This window comes from Elaeis guineensis, chromosome 2, assembly GCF_000442705.2.
Source record: "Elaeis guineensis isolate ETL-2024a chromosome 2, EG11, whole genome shotgun sequence".
Classification (NCBI taxonomy): Eukaryota; Viridiplantae; Streptophyta; class Magnoliopsida; order Arecales; family Arecaceae; genus Elaeis; species Elaeis guineensis.
The window spans coordinates 17,089,375-17,110,293 of NC_025994.2; the positions used below are offsets into that span (position 1 = coordinate 17,089,375).

A 20,919-nucleotide genomic window follows, 5' to 3' on the forward strand; every position below is an offset into this window, starting at 1 on the left:
CAACTTTTTTGATATCAAAAATTGATTGAAATCCATGAAAAGAACTATATATATAAATTTAGGACCTTATTAAAATTTTTTAATTATAAAATTATTTAAAATATTACAAAAACTCGGCCCACTTCCCGCGGATTCCATCCTTCTCCATCCGCCTTCCTCCTGCATCATCGGCCTTTACACCAAAAAAATACAAATAATAAAATAAAATTAAGAAAAAGACAGACAAAATCCATTCCAGATAAATAGAAAATTTAATTAAAAATAAATAAATAAAGCCGGAGAAAGGATGCCTCTTTTCTCATCCCACCACCCTATCGGTCTCCCTAGCCTGCCGAAATAATCCAAATCCCATTTCTTTTTCCTCTTTTTTTTATTTTAAATAACATAAATAAATATTAAAAAAACAATTAAATAACTAAAATTAGGTTTAGGGTTCCTCTCCTCTCTACCGCGTCTTGTCTCCGTCTTCCTCGTCACCACTGCATTAAGCCATGTCTCCATCTCGTCCCCCTCTCCACTTTTATCTCGCTCCACAATTCGTGCTGTAGAAACCCCCCAATCGGTTCCTTCTCTTCTCCGCACTTCTTTGGAGTTGGAGTTAGGGTTAGGGTTACAGTTTCTCCCCCCCCCCCCCCCCCCGCCCAAAAAAAAAAATTGGATTTTATCCTTGGATCCACAGAAGTGTTGCCATTCTCGGGTTTCTACGCTCTTCTTCTCTGCTTGCTTCGATATCTATTGGCATTTAACGCGGTATCGGAATCGAATGGCGTCGTCTGCCGTCCGGGAAGAGTTGGATCTGGAAGGGTCGCCGCCGGGGCGCGGCGATCGGGAGCCAGAGGAGGAGGCGGAGGGGATCGATCACTTCGACCGGTTGCCGGACGCGTTGCTCCTCGACGTCTTCAATCGGATCGGGGATGTCAAGGCCCTCGGCCGGTGCTGTGTTGTCTGCCGCCGCTTCCATTCTCTTGTCCCTCTCGTCGACTACGTCGTCGTCCACGTTGACTGCGTCATCTCCGACGACCCTGGCCCATCCTCCTCCTCCGCCCCCGGATGCGGCGGCGGAGGCGCCGGCCCGGATAAGGGCCGTGGCGTCTTCTCTCATCTTGCCCGCCTCGTCTTTGGCAGCCTTGTCAAGCCCCTCCAGGCTCTCGGCCAAATCCTCTCCCCCGCCGCCTCCGCCACTTCCCGGAGATCCTCGGGCTCCTCTTTGTCGTCTTCTTCGTCTTCCTCCTCCTCTGAGGTCTCCCACCACTCCCCGACCGAGGTCCTGAAGAACTTCAAGGAGATCCGCCGCCTACGGATAGAGCTCCCCGCCGGCGAGCTCCGTGTCGAAGACGGCATCTTCCTCAAGTGGAAGGCCGACTTCGGCTCCACCCTCGACACCTGTGTCATCCTCGGCGCCGCCTCTGTCCTCTCCTCGTCGTCCTCCCCCCTCTCCCCGAAATCTTCCAACCCTGACCCTAACCCTAGCTTCCAGGATGCCTGCGGCGGAGATGACAGCGGGACCATCCCGGAGTCCTTCTACACCAATGGAAGCTTGAAGCTTAGGGTGGTGTGGACAATCAGCTCCCTCATCGCCGCCTCCGCCCGCCATTATCTCCTGCAGCAGATCATCGCCGACCACGAGACGCTGGAGAGCTTGGATCTCACAGACGCTGATGGACAGGGGGTGCTAACCATGAACAAGGGGCAGCTGCGGGATCTGCGGGTGAAGCCGGTCTCACCGTCGGGGACGTTGCAGCGGACGCTCGTGCCGGCCCTCAGCATGCGGCTCTGGTACGCCCCCCACCTGGAACTGCCCGGTGGGGTGGTCCTCGAGGGAGCAACACTGGTGGCCATTCGGCCGAGCGAGACACCAGGTGACGGTGGTGGTGGTGGTGGTGGTGGTATTGGGTCCTCTGATGGATGCTGGGTCTCGAATGCCTTTGAAGAGCCATACAGGACCGCGGCTAAGTTGCTCGTGAAGAGGAGAAATTACTGCCTGGAGATGAATTCCTTCTGATCTTGGAACATGCCGCCCAGAAAATCCAGCCCCCAAAGGTAAATTACAACTTCTTCTTCTTTGATTAAGTGGGGATGAACAAATAGCTTCTTGTGGAGATGGGAAGTCTCCATCTTTATGTTATATGGCAGCAATTTGTAGGTTAGCGAGCACTCTGTGATACTGTGTGATTTTAAATCTTTGTTTCATTTGTTCCGCCATGATGAGAAGAAGATTGGATGAAGGTGAAGGAGATGGGATGTGGAAATGTATGAGAATTCTGTTTGGGGTTGATTGTTTATTTCCATATGCTGAGGGCCTGGTAGGATGTGATATCCTCTTGAGGCCATTGGGGTGAAATTTAATTTATATGCTGTATATTATTAATTTGTTGCTTTTAATTGTGTTCCTTTTTTTTCCTCCCCTTGGGAGGAGGTTTATGGTGATATGATTTTCCGGGGAATTGATTATTGAACTGCTGATTTACTTGTGCCGGAAAAGAAATCTTAGGCTCTACTGACTTCTTTCATTCCTTGAAATGCATGTAATTCTTCACAGAATCACAGTTTTGCAATTGAAGATTATCTGGAATAAACTGTGTTATGCAAAAGTTTGGCATAAAAAAGAATTTGGTGCATATATTTTAGCCCTATTTGAGCGGGATGACAGAATATTTTGGAACCTATAGAAGCACATAAATGGTGAATTATATAAGTTCTAATTTATTCAATTTTCAAGTTATGCTATAGTACCGCATATCATTAAATGGATGGGGATGATGCTTAGGGCCTGCTTGAATTTTTCCTACAGGATTGGGCTGAAAATCTTATAGGATTTGTGGATTGGGGTGCCCATTTAAGCATGGCTTTATCAACCCAACACCTCCCAGCCCAAATCCTGTCTGAATAAAAAAAGACCTCCATAGGTCTTTTTTTTCTTCCTGCAGCCCAAAGGCTGGGATTGGGCTGGGATTTGGACAGAACCTTAAAAGATGCAAGCTAGATGGACCGACAAGTCCAATTCCTGTAGGATTTTCAGCTCAAGCCTGTAGGAATATTCAAACAAGCTCCTAGAGGACTACATTCCTTCTACATAAGTGCTACTATAATTCATCATGCTTAGCTTTACCTTTAGCAGCCATAAATTCTTGCACTACCATATTTCCTTCTTAAAATATGTTCAATGGTCTTCATAAAACAATGATTAATTTTCTCTATATGAAGATTTGGTTGTATCAGTGTCAAATTCGCTCTCGTATCGACAGTGTAAGTGTTGAGCACAGCACTGTGACGGTCTTTTTCATCAAAACTTAATGAAGCTACTATAGGTGGCGTGCTGGTAAAGTTTCTCCATGGTTTTGCCATATCTAGCATCAAGTTCCCCCTTCATCAAGGTTGGAACTTGGAAGGGGTACCCTAAGTCGAATTGCCTATGTGGCTATGCTGCCCCTCATCTACCTACAAACGGAAGTTGAAACTTTCTTACTTACTACTTGTTGATATTCTATCTTATTATTGTCTTTAATGATATGCGAAATTTGGATATTCTATTTTTTGTTTTGAGCTATTTTTGTACTTGTTTCTGATGATGGTCAATGTACAGTGAGTGCATTTTTTTTATGTTATTTTTTTAAATAAAAAATCATAGAGTGCGAGAATTTCAATTTTATATACTGTGTGTGTTCTATTCTCTTTCTGCCTGATATGTTGAGGGTTCATAAGCAATTTTTCCTGTTAAGCTTGAGTAGCTTACCCATTTTATCATTCGAATTTTCAGGGTTTTAGATGTTCTATGGAGAAGACAGATGAAAGATTCAAATCTGTTTGTACCCAACGCTTCCACAGAGCGATTACTCACATCTTTCTGCTGCAATGATGATGAGCTGCAACATCACCTTCATGAACTGACATGTAGCATGCTTTTGTTTTTTTGGGGCCCCATCTTTAAGAATATATAGGGGCAATTAGAGCAGTCTCTATTCCCACCCCCCACCGTTCCTTAAAATGTCAATATGGTACCTTCTGGACATGGTCTTTAGCGGACATATATGTTGTATTTGGTGCATTAGCATAATTGCGCTGGTCAATCTATATGGTTATTCTGTGGTCGAACTTGTACCAAATTATAATTTTTCATAAATTGTCTGTGTTGTTGTATCCTCATGTACAAGCAGTCTGAATTTTTGGGTTGTCACCAGCGCACAGAACTAATACATGACCTATAAATTTGCAAGCTTGCTGATCCTAGTTGTCTGTTCGATTTGATATCTCAGCAACATTACATTTGCTTTATAAACCAGTAAATAGATTTGTGGGTGTAATTGTTACATTTCTGCTGGCTGTGGTTTTTTTTCAATGCTTCGGGATGGAATTATTTGGATAAGTTGACATATGAGAGACTTCAGATTTAGATGAGTACTCCAGATGCTATCTGGGGATCTCCTCGTGGTGGTTCTTTTTCCCATTTTGGTGGCGGCTTTTTTTCATTTAGGAAATTGGTGGCATCACGCTAGTAATTGAGATTTTTTTTTGGTGTGCCATTATTGGGTGCAGGGGTCTCCTCGCTGTCAAAGAAAACTTCTATTTTGGAGTGCCATTGGACGCAGGGGTCTCCCTCCTGTCAGAGGAAGCTTCAGACAAAGTCGATGTGTCAAGGTACCTACCCTTGACAATCAATAGAAAATATGCTTTCTGGTCTTATTTTGCATGCGAAGCGTCCGATACAGTGTCTGGTATTATGCTTGTGTTTGGTTCCCTTCCTCTCATTTTGACTTTAATAATTCGGGAATCTTATTGAAAGCTTGGATCTCAGGAGTATTGCAGATGAGCTTGCGTGCAAAAAATATGTAATAATTAACAAAGATGAGCTCTGCGATGTGGTTTTCATCACTAGTTGCTGTTGCCAAATATCAGTTGTTCATCATTGGTTGCTTTTTCAACTTGGCAACTTGATCGCCCCAATTTGCCAAGGATGCTAAAATGCGAAGTGACCCGAAGCTTTGGCCTTTAGACAGAAACCATAGACTAGCAGTTCCAGAGAATTTTTCAGAAGACAATGTTATAACCATTGTAACGGCCATGAAGATAGTTTCGGCCAACTCCAGTTATATTATTTATATAATAACAAAGAGAAAAAAATAACAGCTCTTATAGTACATTTTTTTTCTATTATTATCGTCCATTATGACATAAATAAATCATCATTTTCATCTGTTCCTTTCCCTAAATAAAACTTCTAATTTAAAAATTAGTTTTTTATTAAATTTCGTCCAAAATTGATTTTGCAGTCAATATAATTTTTATTTAGTAAAAATTGAAGAGGATAATATCACTATGTTCTAGCATCTGCTGTAATAATTATTATTTAAACATTAAAGTTTTAAAACGAGTAGCCATTATAATCATTATAATAATCAACTAACACATTACTTTTATTATTAGGACTAATCTAGTATAAGTACATCCAAAAATATAAAATATCATGCAACTGCTGCTAACTCGGTCAAGAGAACTTCACCAAAATGCTGTGCCACGAAGAAACCATCTAATCCACAGCTTTATTCGGTTTTCGATAGACGTGCCTAACATAATAACTACTCTCCCTTGCCATCCTCCAAATGTCCTGCAAAGCAAAGCAAAAGGTGCGTAGCTGCCACCTCCTATCTCTGAATCCATCCAACCGCCTTAACAAATTCACCCTCTATATAGATAAAGTCAGCCCTTAAGGCCAGCCTCGAAGGGGTCCTTTGCAACTGTTTAATGCCCTACTCAAAACCTTGGGTTCCAGATGCACGGAAATAATAAGTTCAACAAACTATGTGCCCGATTGATTTAACTCAATTGCCAAGGGCGGTCCAGCTGGCAATCATCGTATCATTAAACTGGTATGTGATGCATAACCGGCAAACATTAGAGCACTTGAAACCAAACATGCGCATGCAATCCATGTTAACCAAGCTGTAATCTCTTATTAATTTATTTTTAAGTAAAACTCGCACAACTCAATTTAATTAGGAAAACGGTTATTCAACATCATCTGAAAAAGACAGCAAATGGAACATTTTCTCCAAAATTGCAGGCAGTAATGTAATAGACCACCAGCCAAATTCCAAACTTCCAGGAGGGCTTGGCATCTGAAACACTTGCCTGGATAGAGTACAGCGCCATTTAGCAAACCAAAGTCTTCAGGAACAAAGCCTCCAAAAACACAGACAATGAACATTCTTCAGGGCATCATTATCCACCAGTACAACTGCCACATTTAACATCCTGTTCGGGTCTCGCCATTGGTATAGCCTAAAAATCATTTACAGCAAGGTTTTAGAGCAACATGAACAAACAAACCCTCAGCCGATTCTGTTTGCTTCAAAGATCTCAAATCTACAGCTTGATGAACTCAAGACAGCAATAAAAATTTAAGAAAATGTTTATGGTTCTGATAATGAGGTCTAAACCTAGAACCATACAGATAAAATCATCCAACTCATGAATGACAAAATGGAATTCCTGAGAACAGCAAGGAAGATAAATATAACAGCAATGATTGTTACACTAACACCATTAATATGAATAATATCATATTTCAGATGACCAGTTTGCAAAGGACTTGAGTTCACCATGGTTGCTGTCTTCAGTTCCTGCAATTCTCAATTGCGTACAAGTTAATACAGCTGTAGTAGATTATCATTTAAGGAAATTCAAATAAAGTAATAACCTGGTACAGATAATTTAAATGTACACATCTTGGTGGACATTATGGGATATATATATATATATATATATATATATATATATATATATATATATATATATATTGTGGCAGGACTTCCAAGAAATGAAAGCCATGATTCTGAATATTCTTAAAGTTCTAGATGCCATGCTTAACATTTAGAAGAATGAATTGTTAAAAAACAGATGAAATTCTGAAAAGTCTAGATTAATTACTTGCATTGGACTGGTATCTAATGCGTAATTGTCCTTTATATCATATATATTATTTGCTTGTTACATGATATTATGTGTCTACAGTACAGTTCCATCCTTACATTTCCCTAGGGCTCACCATGGATGGTTGCTTACAGTTGTTCCATTTAGCAATTGTATCAATAACATATGTACCAAGTTGAGTGCTTGGGCAAATAGCACATGCAAAGAAAAATTGACAAAATCACCAGCCAGCATAGAAGTGCAAGCTGCCGCACAAATCTATTTAGCAACTTTCACAAACAGAGAAGTCAGGGGATCATGCTGCTCGTGTATTATAACCCTATCCACAGAATCACCAGAACTTAAAAGAATGAATCTATTCAATAGTTAGTGGAGCAAGATAAAAATGAAGCATGGGACAATCATGGGATCTGAACCAAGGCATCTTTTCTTCTAGAACCTGTCACAAAGCCTTCTCTTATCAGGAAATGGTAGCAATTGGGGGGATGTGATCAAGAACAATACACTTTTAATCTCAGGTATGTTGTTCCATTCTTATTACAATATTATTTGAATCAAGAAATAGAAAATTAGCAAGCTGAGGCAATGCATCTGTTAAGAATATATATGCAAATGTTAGGGAACCAAGAATTATAATCTAAGTGGTATTTTACAAACATAGAGATGTATCAAAAATAATCATTGGTCTATAGAAGGATCAGTATTTTACAATTGATAACTTCAGTGAAAAAAAAGCATGACATCAAAACTACACTAGTTCCTCATAATACAGATGCACAGTACAAGTCATACTGTTTCCCAATGTACAATTTACCAAATTCTACAGTCAGTTGACAAAGAAACTGAATATTCTCTGCTGCAACTATCTCAAAAACAAACTTTGCAAACATATTCTTGATGTAATGGGATGGTAACAGGTGCCAAAATTTTTAAGCAACAAACAAAGTTAGAAAACCAAGATCAAGAGAAGTCCCAAATCATCAGAATTCTGATACATTTAACTTTATGGGGGTTCAGAAAAGCATCTTAGCACCACCAAGATAAACAGCCAGTCGTTCCTAATTCTAATCGTATAAAAATCACCTTAAGCAATATTCTTCCTTTCCAAATTTTACTATTACAACTAATTACCTCTTTGATCACTTAGATACATGCCCCAATCATAAAAAGCTTCTTTACATTAAAGTGCCACTCTTTTCAAACATTTAGACCATAGGCCTTGATGCATTGCATCAATGCTGTGTAAGATTTTCCAAAATCATTTATAATCAGAAATTTCACCAATCAACCAAAATGCAGAGTTAAACAGCTCCTGTACAACAAACAACGACCTGCACTGGTCTAAATACTCTGATCAGGTTTGGTTCTGGATTGACGTCCTATTTGTGATGGCTACCATACTGTGCAATTACACATTCTACGTAAGATCTAACGCAGAATAACATGTAGCACCAGATGGGGATAATTTACTGTTTACCACATATTACAAGCAAAAATTTTGTGACAGCAACACCCCAGTAACTTTTAGTTTTGAAGTGACATGTCTGAACTCCCACATATAGGTTTCATGGTGTAGAAGAAGGCTGACTTTGGAGATGGAAGGCACAGGGAGGTGGTGACTGTGGTGTAACGCAAAGGAGGGAGAAAGCTAGAGGTCATTCTGTACCGAGCGAATGTCTCACACAAAACAAACAAAATGTTAACGACTTTTGGGCTTCATTAGTCAAAATAATTGCTATATTCTTCATGTTGGCAACCAAAAGACCCCAAACCAAAATATTTCAATCATCTGACTTGGATTAACAAATTACAAGATTTTAAAATATATCTGCTTGCAATTAAATCTCAAGAAACCCTAGCATAGTCAATGACTTGTTCCAACACTGACTCCAGTCAGTACCAAACTCCTTTATCAGTGCAAAGACACCATGATGTCTTGTCTGACCTTAAAATGTCACCAGAATCCTTTATCAGGTTAGAGATATCTTAATGTCTTATCTTCGACCCTAAAATGTCTTTTATAGCACTTCTTTAAGTAAAAATGAGTTAGAGGTTCACCCTGAAAAGAAATGCATCAGGTTGTATTTTGGTCCAAACTTTCAAGTGGTGGAATAACCCTTTCTCCTATATTGGATAACTTTCTTTGGAAAGTTTGCCCTTGTGCAGCACAAATACAATTTGCACCTAAGAGTGGAGATGATTCCAGTGAGCAAGGTTTTAAATCCCATAGGACAAGAGCATCCCGATTTTCGCCCAAAATGGGCTGCCCCACGTCCCACCCTGTTCCGATGACTGTCCTGATCAGACATCTTGGTACATGCTTGACATGTCCTTTAATATATAAAAATATTACTTTTTTAAATTTATCTTGAAGTTTTACTAATCTATTTATGGTTTAAATATATTTGAACTTCAAAAGTAATATATTTATAATAGATCAATTCTATTTAATACTAACGCCGATGCATTATGATTTTTCAGGTTATTGAAGATCTTTTCTTGATTACGAAGCAACGTTCTCTCATAATTGGCGCATCCACGAGTACTTGATAAAGTAAAAATATATTGATGAAAAAACTGCAATCCATAATACTTGAGCTTAGTCACTTGTATATGAAAATCACATCGATCCCAGATGAATAATTTTGTGTCGAATGTCGGCAATGCGAGGTTCTCATTTTATTTTTAACTTCCCCCATTTCAATGCATAAGTGTCGGTTTCGTCCTAACTCTCTCATTTCAATGCATGTGTCGGTCTCTTATTTCACTGCGGAATGCATATGTTTGTAAGACTTTTCTTTCCTCATGATTTTTTTTCAAAATCTTCTTTCCCATCATGATATTAATCTCAAACTATCCCATATCTTTTAGGTTGTCATCATGCTTTTAGGCTTTTAGACTATTACCATGCCATGAAGGCCAATCATTCTATCGTGCAACACATGCAGCCAAGTCACCCCCATAGCCAAATCACATCGGTGTCCAAATCTGAGTGCTTTGAGACGCATGGGTGCGATCGAAAAATCATACGCACGGCCAAATCACGCATCACACACAAAGCCAAATCACGCGCACAACCAAATCATGGAGGTCCGAATGCTTTGAGAATCGTGTGGGCATGATCAAACAGATGAGGTCGAAAGAGCGACGAAACCGACTGCCCGAACCTTAGAGGCAAAAACGGCCTCTAGGGTTTCAACTTTCGACCATTCTTCCCCTCCGCCCCTCTCTAATCTCTCCTCCCTCCCAGCCAAGCTCCTCCCTCCCGATGATGATGCCGACGGCGACACATTAGTGAAAAAAATGTCAGTATGTCTCCCTCCCTCCCATGCTTCTCCCTTCCAATGACAAATCGAAGAAAAAAAAATAGGGCAAGTCCTGACCGAATGGCTATACCGGCATGTGATCCAGTCGAAAAGAAGGCAGGACAGCCGTGACAGAGGCCGGATGCTCATTTTGGGGTCCCACACCCATCCCAAATGCCGGAATCTCAAAAGAACGGGGCGGGACAGTCGGGACGGCCCCTATCCCATCGAAACTTAAATCATTGCTAGTGAGCATGATGGTGAATTATTTTTTCGTATTGCATTGTCGAGAGTAAGCTAAGGAAACTCCTATGGATGGCTTATGCACATATCGATCTTCGAGAGTGGTAAGAGAATGGACAATTTCATTGAGATGTATGGTGAATTAAATGCCACTAGCATATGAATTGTCTATCAAAACAATAAAACACTTCAATTTATTACTGAATATCGTGATTAATCTTAAGTAGCAAGTTTATGTATAAAATCATTTTAAGAAAAGGTATATTGCCATTGTATACAGTTAGATGATGTTCAGAGATGATTTCTACTTATATACAATGATCAAGGATGTACCTTTCTGTAGCTTCTATTCGTAAATGTTAAATTGCTTACCATGTGTTCAACATAAATGTAGATCTATTAAATAAGCATGCATTCATTCCAAGTGTTCTGAAAGCATCTATTAGTCTTGACAAACAAAAGACCTTTACTATAATGTTTTATAATGCTCTTGTGAGCAAGGACTGCCAAAACGGAGCAGTTCAAGGCATACCAAACCAGACCAGCCCAAACCCAAGAAGGTTTAGCCACCCATTTTGGTCCAAACTGAGAACCGGGATGAACCATTTGGTTCCACCCAATTTCGAGCCATTTCGGGCTGTTTTGAACCAAACCAGGCTGTTAATAAGTTATAATGAATCGCAAGTTCCAACTCCTCAAGTGTCTCCCATCTCTCCCGATCTTCCTCCAGGCCATCATAGCCATCACCACCATCATAGCCATCAGCATCGACAACAACAATGGCCACATATCACTCTTACGCATCCATCCCTCTCTCTCTCTCTCTCTGCCCCCCCCCTCCCACCTCCATTTGTGAGTTGCAACTCCTCAAGTTGTCTCCCCTCTCCCGATCTTCCTCCAGGCCATTGTCGCCATCGCCACCGACAACAACAATGACTACAGATCACTCATACGCATCCATCCCTCTCCCTCTCTCTCCCCCCCCCTCCCCCAAACCTCCATTCAAGAACGCCTTACATCATGGCCCTCAACACGCTAGCCATCTCCTCCCAAAAAGTCCCACCAATGCAACCCGAGCTTCACCCAAGATCCTCTACCCTAGGAGAGGGGAACCCTAATCCTCTCTATCTCCCTCTTTCTCTCTCTCTCTCTCCTCCCTCTTCCCCCCCTCCTCCCCCCTCCCTCCCCTCGATTTCGATATGCTTCAAATTGGTACAGTACGTAATGTACCAAATTGGTAGTTGGTCAGTACAACTCCCTGGTTCAACAATCCTTATTTGTGTATTGAGGATGAAAAGTTACAAAAAAAATAACTACTTGTATAAGGATTTAAAGGGTGCTAACATGAGAATTTTGCAAAAAGCTGCAATGTTTGCGGCAACAAATACTTGTGTCAGGGGCAAGAATCTATCACAAGACTAACATAACTGGCCCTAAGCACCTAATTGCTTCTAGAAGGAAGCACTGCAATGATTGAGAGTCACTTGTGATCCACGATTGCTTGCTAGGACAACAAAAGATCCATCTACCATTCAAAAGGATGACACGGATGGAAAGAATTGTAATAAGGATGCAACAAGACAACTAAAAAATCTCGTGTGTATGCATAATCAAGCATCTTCTTTCAAATTGTGCAAAGCAATGTTGATCGCTGTTGGAAGGCCAATGAGAAGTCTTTTCAATTTTATGGCAGGCCAACCTAACATTATTGACAAATTTCAACTTCAAGCATATAATTGGTGATGTTGTCTATGAGGATGTCATAGACATCCTCCATGCTACATATGAGAGAGACAGACAAAACCACCCATGCATAAGGCGAAGGGGGCATGTTTCTAATGATAGGCTAAATAGCAAATATTTTGCTGATTGGCCCACCTGCAAGTTACCAGATAGAATTAAATGTGTACAATGCCTCTTTCATGTTATGTTCAGGTTCCTAGTGAACTCCATTTGCTTCAAATCCCAATCAGGATCATTACATGAAAACAAGGTAGATTTAATTTAGAATGCCTATGGTTGTCCAGTTCATAGGAACCTAAATTACAAGGTTGGTTGTTTAGTTCAAGTTTGTGTTCATCATTTAAAATTCACTACCTTCATCATCCGTTCCTTCATCCTTCCTCATTATATAGATTTTGGGTTCACCCAAAAGCTTAAATGAGTCACTCATGTTCAACATTTAGAAAAGATGACTTTCCATTTTTTTTAAATTTAAGTGGCTCATGCTAGGATGATATTTTTACAAGGTAAATAGCAGAACATTGGTTTAAATATTGGAAAAGAAAAGCATAATAAGCTATCACATTAAGTGATCAAGTATGGGTAAAGTCATTGATTCTTTGGCAAGTGGATTGAGTTTTTTAAAAAAAAAAATCTAAATGAGAGAATCAGCTAACTTGAACTTTCTACTATATTTGTCTGATCCATGTGGTTAACACACATATGTGTGTAATTTTAAGACAATTCAACATTTAATTTTACAAAAACTGTAGAACAGCATGGAAGAAGTAAAGGGTTTTAGGGATTTCATAGGTTCTCCACGATCTTTTATGCCCTTTCACTCTGTTTCCTCTCCAATAACATTCCAAGTTTTAATTGCAAATCCACCTCAGGTGCCTCTTCCATTTCAGAAAGTGTTATCAGCACCCATACAATGCATTGCAGTCTCAACCACCAAATCTTGCTAATGAAGTCTTCTTGGTACCCATCTGATGTTAGAATTAAGCATGCATGGAAGTTATGCTCTTATATATTCTGGAATCTCTCATGCATATAATTTAAAAGAAGAAAAATTCCAAAATACACTGAGACAAACAGAAGTACATCAACATCTTGAACATGTTTTAAACATCGAGCCCCAAAACTTCAGACTAATCTTATACCTTGATTTGCTCTCCTTTCTGCAGACATCCATGTCCCCCCTTATATAGCCTTGTCATGACACTTCTGACTTTCATAAAGTTGATTAAATGGATCCTTCATCCACCATTTCATGCATCAGCGCACAACCAAGTTCATCCTTATATAGACCTGTTGCAACCCTTCTTTCACAATGTTGATTACACATACACTTCATCTTCCACAATTTAACTCTTGCACAGCTTGCACACTCTTCGAACTAACATTTAATTAGACTCATGGACTTCCACGCTACTCTTACATGACATTCCTTGACTTCCGAAACTCATGGTCAGAATTAATATTTTGAATACAACACCCAAGAACCCCAGCCTCCAAGATTTGAGATCATGATATCCTCTCCACCTACCACAATCATTTAGCATACATTGTAGGCTTTCACATGTGACTCAACCTCTGTCATACACATCAAAATTGGACTATATCCTCTCATACCTTTCCATCACTATTGCTTCCATTTGGTTTGTCCAAAACAGATAGTCTTCTAAACCATATCTCTACACAGAAACTGCAATTTTTTTGTCCAACAGCAATCTGTTTAGCATGTCAGTTATACAGATATTGACTCACAAAACAGGTGCCCATGAGTGTTCTATATTCATGTTTGAATCAAGCTTTAAAGTTTTGGTCAGGATTGAAACGTTTTGGCCAAGACCAACCTGAAAAATCTCAGCTTTAATAATTTTAGCAGTTCATGTCAGTTGTCATTGAAATTTAGCATCAATGAAAAGTTCTAGTCAAAACTAACAAGTATAATACAGAAAAACTTATGTTTATTTTACTCTCATTTTTTGAGCTAAAGCTCGCTCACAAGTGATATATTCAGCCTCTAGAAAGCATTTTCACCAGATTAAATTGCAATATTGCAAGTTTTAAGTAGATTGGAAGGTATGTGAATGTTGATTTGCAAAATATTTAAGGTACACATATTTGTTCAGAAGATTATTGTTATAAAACTCCATAAAACTTGCTTACTCTTCAGTAGAATCACAATTCGACCAGTCAGCATGCAACATAAAACATATGGTGCATAAGATTTTTTGCTAAATTATACATTATTATCTTCAAATCATATTGTATAGTTTTCTTAGTTGTATAGTCTTTTGGGCTTTACTTTAATAATTCTTTGGGACTATAAAAAGTATCAAATCATTACAATGGATAAAATACATCCTCAAAAAATATCCAGCATTCTCAGTATAAATTCATTTTTTTTTCCTTTTCTTGGGAAAAAAATTTCAAAGTTGAACCAGACTTGCCAAAATTCGAACTTGTTCAGCCCCATCAAAAAAATAAAAATGCAAAAAGAAACCTAGTTTTCAAACAAAGTTTGAAGCTTAGTTACTTGATTTGAGCGGAGATATCGGAGCAAATTCATCTTTGGTGAAGAGGAAGCAAAGCTGTTAAAAATTTAGGGGAAACAATGCCTGAGGAGTGGGTGCAAGGACCAAGATTTTGAAGCGGTTAGAAACATGATAGGCAATTCATATAAAAGATTTCAGCTACTAAGATTTGAATCTGTGTGAGTTTCTTGTTGGAAAACAACAAACTGTATTCTTAATAGGTGCTAAGCCTAATGGTCGGAGTGACGGTTTTGCAGATCAAGATGATTGGAACTCCAAAAAGAATCAAGCTTAACTATCAAAAAGGCCACATCTAAAGATACAGCCCCAAGTGAAAAAGATGTTGAAAAACTCGAATGGTAAGATAATTCCTAGTAATTAAAGAAAACCAAAAATTAAGACCATAAGGAATGGTGGGCAGATAGCTCCATAGCTAATCGTTAACTGCTGCATTGACACCCTTCTTCCAAACAATAAGATGAACAAAACTGCCACATCCATTTTTTAAGGCTGCTGGTGCAAAGCCTCACCTTCAAGAAGCTCCTTTCTTTTTATCATGTTTAGTTTGAAAGTATCTGCCAAAGTAGGAACCATGAGATACATGCCATGGGATATGTGGACTAGATCCAAAGGCCCCTATTAATCACTCTGTACAAGAGTTTAGAGGCGCACACAATTCATAAGGGCCATTTGATCCAATCCATAGCCCTGTCGATTGCATTGCACAATGCCTACTTGTAAAATAAACAAACTGCTCAAGCAAGTACTTTATTACCTTAACTAGGTCCACGTAGAAATCCAACATAGGAGATCTATAAAGGAATTTGGTGGTTGTCTATTATGTTTGAAAAAATTGGAAAGGTGAGCACCCTATTGATCCATTGCTGCTGCTTCCTAAAAATTTCCTAAAGTAGATTTAAGAAGGAATTTTATGGTCACACATTGCTCTCGAGTGACTGTTAGATCCTACTTTAAACAAAAGTTGCAAAGTTGAACCATCATTAGTAGAAATCCACTCAAATTAACTTTTCTGTGAATTATAATATGTAGACAGGAGTAGCCACAAAAACAATTTCCTGACCTACTTGCAAAGAATATAGTGTTCTTTTGATTTCCAAACATCTTATAAAGCTCACTTTTATCTGAACCAAGATTCGAAGATCAAGCATATCACCATACACATGAAATCTTTTGTTTTGTTCATGCAAGAAGTAGAAAAATCAAAAATAGGAAAGACGAGCAGTCAACTCTTTCAGGAGCAACTTCCTAAGAGAAAAGAGAGGGAAAGAGAAGTTCAGGGCAGCTGACAGAATAAAAGAGAATGGAGAGAGAGAGAGAGAGAGAGTTAGAGATACTTTAGGAATTACGAATTCTTCAAATAAATCTTATTTCATCATTAGACATACACAAATGGCTAATAAATGCAGTAGGAAATTATCATATTTGTTTCTCAAAACTATCTTCATCCAAAGATTTCAATTAGATTCCCCAAACTTAGTACTAAATTCTTTGCATTTCCTTTTTTTTCTTTTTTTACATGGACTCTTAGACATCCCAGTGGTGAGGGATATTATTTAAGACCACCTAAGTAGGGGACATCACCAGTTGCCTCGGTGGCTCAAAACACAGCTACATTCAATTAATGCAAACCACCACAGTCAGATAGCATTAAATAATTTGAACAGACCCATATCATATGTAAAATATCAACAATTATTCAATTTCCCTTTTTTTTTTGTTGTTCAAATAATTTTACATATTATATCATGCAACGGTCACATTAACTTCATACTGTGACCTCAGTAAAAAATAAAAAATAAAAATCAAAGTATTAAATGTGATTTTTATTTAAAATTTTTGGGGTAGCATAGTTTACACATATGACGACTGTTTCTTCGGCATTTTCCGTATAGAAAGGCGACTTGCACAGGCTATTTGACACCTGTTCTAATGAACAAAATAAGGTGAGGTGATTACCGGTAGTGGACATCACTCATTCAGTTAGAAAAGCTAGGGAATCAAAGACATGCACCCTCGAGAAAAACAAATATATGCCCAACGGCAACCCAAAATGAGAATCTTGATAAAGGAACGATAAAACACAAAAAGCCAAAAAGCACTCCAAGAAACCTAGACTAAATTGAAAGCAGACAAGTGCTATCAATTAAACTATTCGCTAACAGTCCATTTTGCAGAAAAAGGGCAAGCATTCATCATCGAGGAAGCTATTGCTAACAGGTGAAGCCTCGTACCAGCGAGGAGAAGGTGCACAGGAGGTCTCAGTTCTTCCCTTTCCCCTTCAGGTCCGAATGCCGGTAGCCATCCCCATAGCAGAGTTGCAGGCGGCCATCAAATCCAGCAGAGAACTGGTTCTCCGTGGAGGTGGCAGCCGCAGCTGAAGCAGCAGAACTAAAGAAGAAGGGCAGGTTCGATCCGTCTACCGGAGAAGAGAGCCTCTGGAGGTGGTGGTGAGGCAACTGAGAAGGTGAATTGGACTGAAGGGTCCCCCTGTTGAAACCTGCAAGACCTGGAGAGATGGGGAAGTTGAGGTTATAGTCTCCCGGCCCCGGTGGCATGGCTGAGGCGGGCATGAGATGGTCCTGCAGGAAATAGAACTGCTGCATCTCCGGATGGTCTCCTGCTCCCGCTGCTGTGGCGGCAATGTTGAGCGGCGCCATTCCCATGGGAGAGCTGTTCCCAAAGTGGGCTTGGGATGAGAACCCTGATGGCAGCTGGTGGGACTTCTGTGCCTGGGGAAAGAGACCTGCTTGGCTGAAGTAGTCGGCAGTCGTGGTGACAGCCGGCAGGTGCTGCATTTGCTTCTGGAGACGATTAACGCTGGAATTCGCCTGTGCGGTGGCGACGTCAGCGCCATTGGTGCTGCTGCCGCCAGTGAGAAGCTCAGTGAAGGAGGTCTGAGAGTTGAGGCAAGGGTTCACATTCTGGTGATGAGAGATGGCGACATGGCCGTCGTCTCGGTCTTTCTCCTTGTCCTTCACCCTTTCCCGGGCGCGGTCACGCGCCTTGGCACGGATCTCGGAGCGGGAGAGGGAGAGGACCGACCCCTTGCTCGTTTCGGAGTTGCTGCTGCAGCCGGACTTGGAGAGCGAAAGATGCTGCTGCTGGTTGTAGCCGGGCTCCGCCTCCGCATCAGGCTCGTCCTGCGGTGGCTTTTCTTCGGGGTGATGAGGTTTTGGAACCTCCGGGAAGGTGCCGTCGAGAACCGGGAGCTCATCGATTGCGGCAGCAGCGGCTTTGATCAGCCACTCGATGGCCTTGCTGGGCTGGTCGTAGCCGAGGCGGTCCTGGAGGTCGTAGAACTGGATAGCGGTGGAGACCGAGAGGCGGACCCTCCGGTCCCGGAGGCCCTTGGCGGTGTACACCTTGCTGTGGCGGTCCTTACCGCCGGAGGTCCGAGACACTCTAAAGATCCTGGAGGAAGGGTGGTGCCAAGACATGACGCGGCTCTCGGCGGCGGTGGCCCCACCACCCCTCACTTCTCCATCGTCGTCGTCATCGTCATGGTGCTGCATCTTGCGGCCTATCTTGGCCGCCTGGCTGCTGCTGATGGCGGTGCCGTTTCCAACCCGGGATCGTTTGCATGCGTGGTTCTCCTCCATCTCCATCCCGCTTTCATGCCTCTCGCCGAGACGGGGTGGGTGGGTTGCGCTCGTCCTTATCACCTCCGCGCTCGCTCCGTCCTTATCCCAAGATCTCGTTTTGGTAAAGGGGAGAGACTGTGGCAGGGAGCTGAGCTGGGCTCCGGCTAGGGTTTCTAGGAGTCGGTGGGGCTGTCCTTTAGCATTGATGACGAATTCACACTGCACTACTGGTGGATGGGATAAAAGAGAGAAAAAAGGAAATAGCAAACAAGAGAGAGACAGAGAGAAAAAAGAAAGAACCTTTGGACGCTGGAGAGGGCGTTGGTGGCCGGAGATGTCAGCTCTTAGCCTCAGCTTTTCCACAGCGATATCATAACAACATCTAGAGAGAAGCGCTGGTCTCCACTACCTCTCTCTTTCCATCCTTTCACTACTTGCTCCCCAGGCGGACAGAGATCAGCACTGCCGCCTGTACGCACTGCAGCAGCAGCAGCAGCAGCAGCGGAAACAGGCCTCGAATTCGGACGGTTTTTGAAGCCAGTCCCTCTACATAAAAATACAAACACAAAAGCAGCCAGCGCCTTTAATCCTCGCAGCTTTAAAGCCGAACGACCACGACCCCAAAACCACAAAAAGGCAAAATACAGAAAACAAGACGAGCAACTCTAACCTCTAAACTTGCTCGGTTAAAGAAACCCTACTCAAATCTCAGTCCCAAACTCCCCTTCTCGTCCTTCAATTCTTATACTACAGAAGAAAAAAACAAAAAAGAAAAAAGCAACTCACCTTGACAGCACAAAAGTTCTAATCTTTCCTTGCCGCTTCGATCCAAGTCTTCAGCTTTCAGATCTATAATCTGCTATCCTTTTCCTCTCCGGATCTGTGGCTCCACTCAAGAAACCAAGAATTCGAGCTTCTTGAGACACCACGATGATTGTTTCTCTACCGATTGGACGCAAACGAGCTCCGAACCAGCTGCATTCCTCAGAAAAGGACCTCGATCGCTCCGCCACCCAGCGCCGCGCTTGTGCGCCCCAGATTCCGCGCACGAATGCCGGCCTCGTGCCTCCCTCGGCTCCACCTCCCACAGCGACCCCCTCCGAATGAAGCCACCACACAAGATCCCCCGGCCGGCCGCCCGGCCCCCTCGCTACGCACGCTTCGGACAAGCCACCGCCATTAGTGGACCTCGATCCCTTCCTCCCCGCCGCTCCATGATCCCCTTGAGAAAAACCTAAGAAACCGGAGAGAACGAGCCAGCGAAAACAACGAGCGCTTGGAGCTTTGCAAGAGAAGAGGAGAGGAGGGGGAATCGGAGAGGAGAGATTTTTAGGAGTAGATTAATATATCCGAGAGGAGGACGAGCTGGTGGTTCGATGCCCTAGGCGTTCCCATTCGAGCAATCACCGAGCTTATCGGGAAAGGTCAGACACCCCGCCGTCCCCCCTCTCCCCACCTTTTTATAGTGGAATCCCCTCAATGTTGCCCCTTCTTTTCCCTCCTATTCACTTAATTGCCCTCCATTTCCTTGCCATCCCCTCCCCCCTCCTCGCACAGCCTACACCGCTTTATCCCACTCCTAACTCGCCACGAGACAACGGATAATATAAGTTTCGGCTTTTGTTGGACGAAAATCGTGTTTGGCGTGTCGGTGTTGGTAATATGGAAGTGAGGGAACCGGACGGGTGTGATGGGTTTGGGATTGGGGCTGCAGTTTGACGGAATTACGAATTTGGCCCTCTTCTTCTACTGTAGATTTTTCTTCCTCCTTTTCTCGTGTACAACGCCGGACGGGGTTTGTATTTTTCGTGCGAAACAAGGATTTGCGTTCCTTCGCGCGAATCCACCGTTGGATTTCGCAATACTCGCTTTGATAGCTGTGCAAGTGTCGAATAAATCCTTTCAGAGTGCTTTACGATCTATGTGCAGCTCAATCCAACGGTCGTGATCGCGAAATAAGATCGATCATTATTTGGCATGAAATATACAACCCGAGCCGGGTATTGTGCCAGTCTACCACTGCCGGCTGTAGGGTTGCAGCGTAGGGGCATGGGTTCAGATGGTTAAAAATTAGGAATAGTATTTGATTAATAAAATACTTGTATTAATTATGTACTTAAGTCAGTGTCGTTAGTTTTTGCCCATTTGGGAGTGCAGCAAAGCCACTTGAGCTAATCCACAGTAAGCCTTTGGGTGGGCAGAGTAATGGCAACCAATGAATCATAAATAATTCCATAAGAGGACTGTGATACTGCTAGATTATAAGATATTTATATGCACTTGAAATGAGATGAATAAATGCTACAAATATTTGGTAAAAAATTGACTGCCACAATATTTGAGGACCTGTTTGAGAATATCATGCCAATTCTGGGAAGTTGTGTGGAGAGAGAGAGAGAGAAGGAAAATAGTGCAAGATAGAGAGGGAGAGCACAGGATGTCTTGGTCGAGTGACAAAGTCGGCTATCTAGTTTACCAGCCAACAATGCACGGCACCTCCCCCTTGCTCCCTATATTTTTCTGCTATAAAATATATTTTTTTATTATATCTATACATGTTGCGTCCCTATTTATTTC

General features: G+C 41.7%; 2 protein-coding genes across 5 annotated transcripts; one reads left to right on the plus strand and one right to left on the minus strand.

Moving 5' to 3' along the window:
- The first annotated feature begins 456 nt into the window (after nt 1–456).
- LOC105059395 (F-box protein At5g46170) lies at nt 457–4,225 on the plus strand. The gene is made up of 2 exons (XM_010942674.4): nt 457–2,040; nt 3,758–4,225. Exon 1 carries the CDS (start codon nt 764–766, stop codon nt 2,000–2,002), a length of 1,239 nt encoding a protein of 412 aa, XP_010940976.1. The 5' UTR covers nt 457–763; the 3' UTR covers nt 2,003–2,040; nt 3,758–4,225.
- Nucleotides 4,226–5,997: 1,772 nt separating this feature from the next.
- On the minus strand, nt 5,998–19,783 carry LOC105059374 (transcription factor TCP2). Of its 4 annotated transcripts, none has more exons than XM_073251618.1 (4): nt 19,129–19,783; nt 18,643–18,888; nt 16,993–18,561; nt 5,998–6,276 (listed from the first exon to the last, which is right to left on the minus strand). In XM_073251618.1, the coding sequence occupies exon 3, from the start codon at nt 18,364–18,366 to the stop codon at nt 17,020–17,022; it is 1,347 nt and encodes a 448-aa protein (XP_073107719.1). In that variant the 5' UTR covers nt 18,367–18,561; nt 18,643–18,888; nt 19,129–19,783; the 3' UTR covers nt 5,998–6,276; nt 16,993–17,019. The 4 variants fall into 4 exon arrangements, with proteins under 4 accessions (XP_073107719.1, XP_010940967.1, XP_010940963.1 ...); XM_010942665.4 differs by lacking the exon at nt 5,998–6,276 and adding an exon at nt 6,312–6,617 and having other exon boundaries at nt 19,129–19,782; XM_010942661.4 differs by lacking the exon at nt 5,998–6,276 and adding an exon at nt 6,312–6,617 and having other exon boundaries at nt 16,993–18,566; nt 19,129–19,782.
- Between the last annotated feature and the right edge of the window lie 1,136 nt (nt 19,784–20,919).

Coding starts and splice junctions, on each gene's coding strand:
- LOC105059395 (XM_010942674.4), top strand. CDS start 764: ATGGCGTCGTCTGCCGTCCGGGAAGAGTTGGATCTGGAAGGGTCGCCG.
- LOC105059374 (XM_073251618.1), bottom strand. CDS start 18,366: ATGGAGATGGAGGAGAACCACGCATGCAAACGATCCCGGGTTGGAAAC.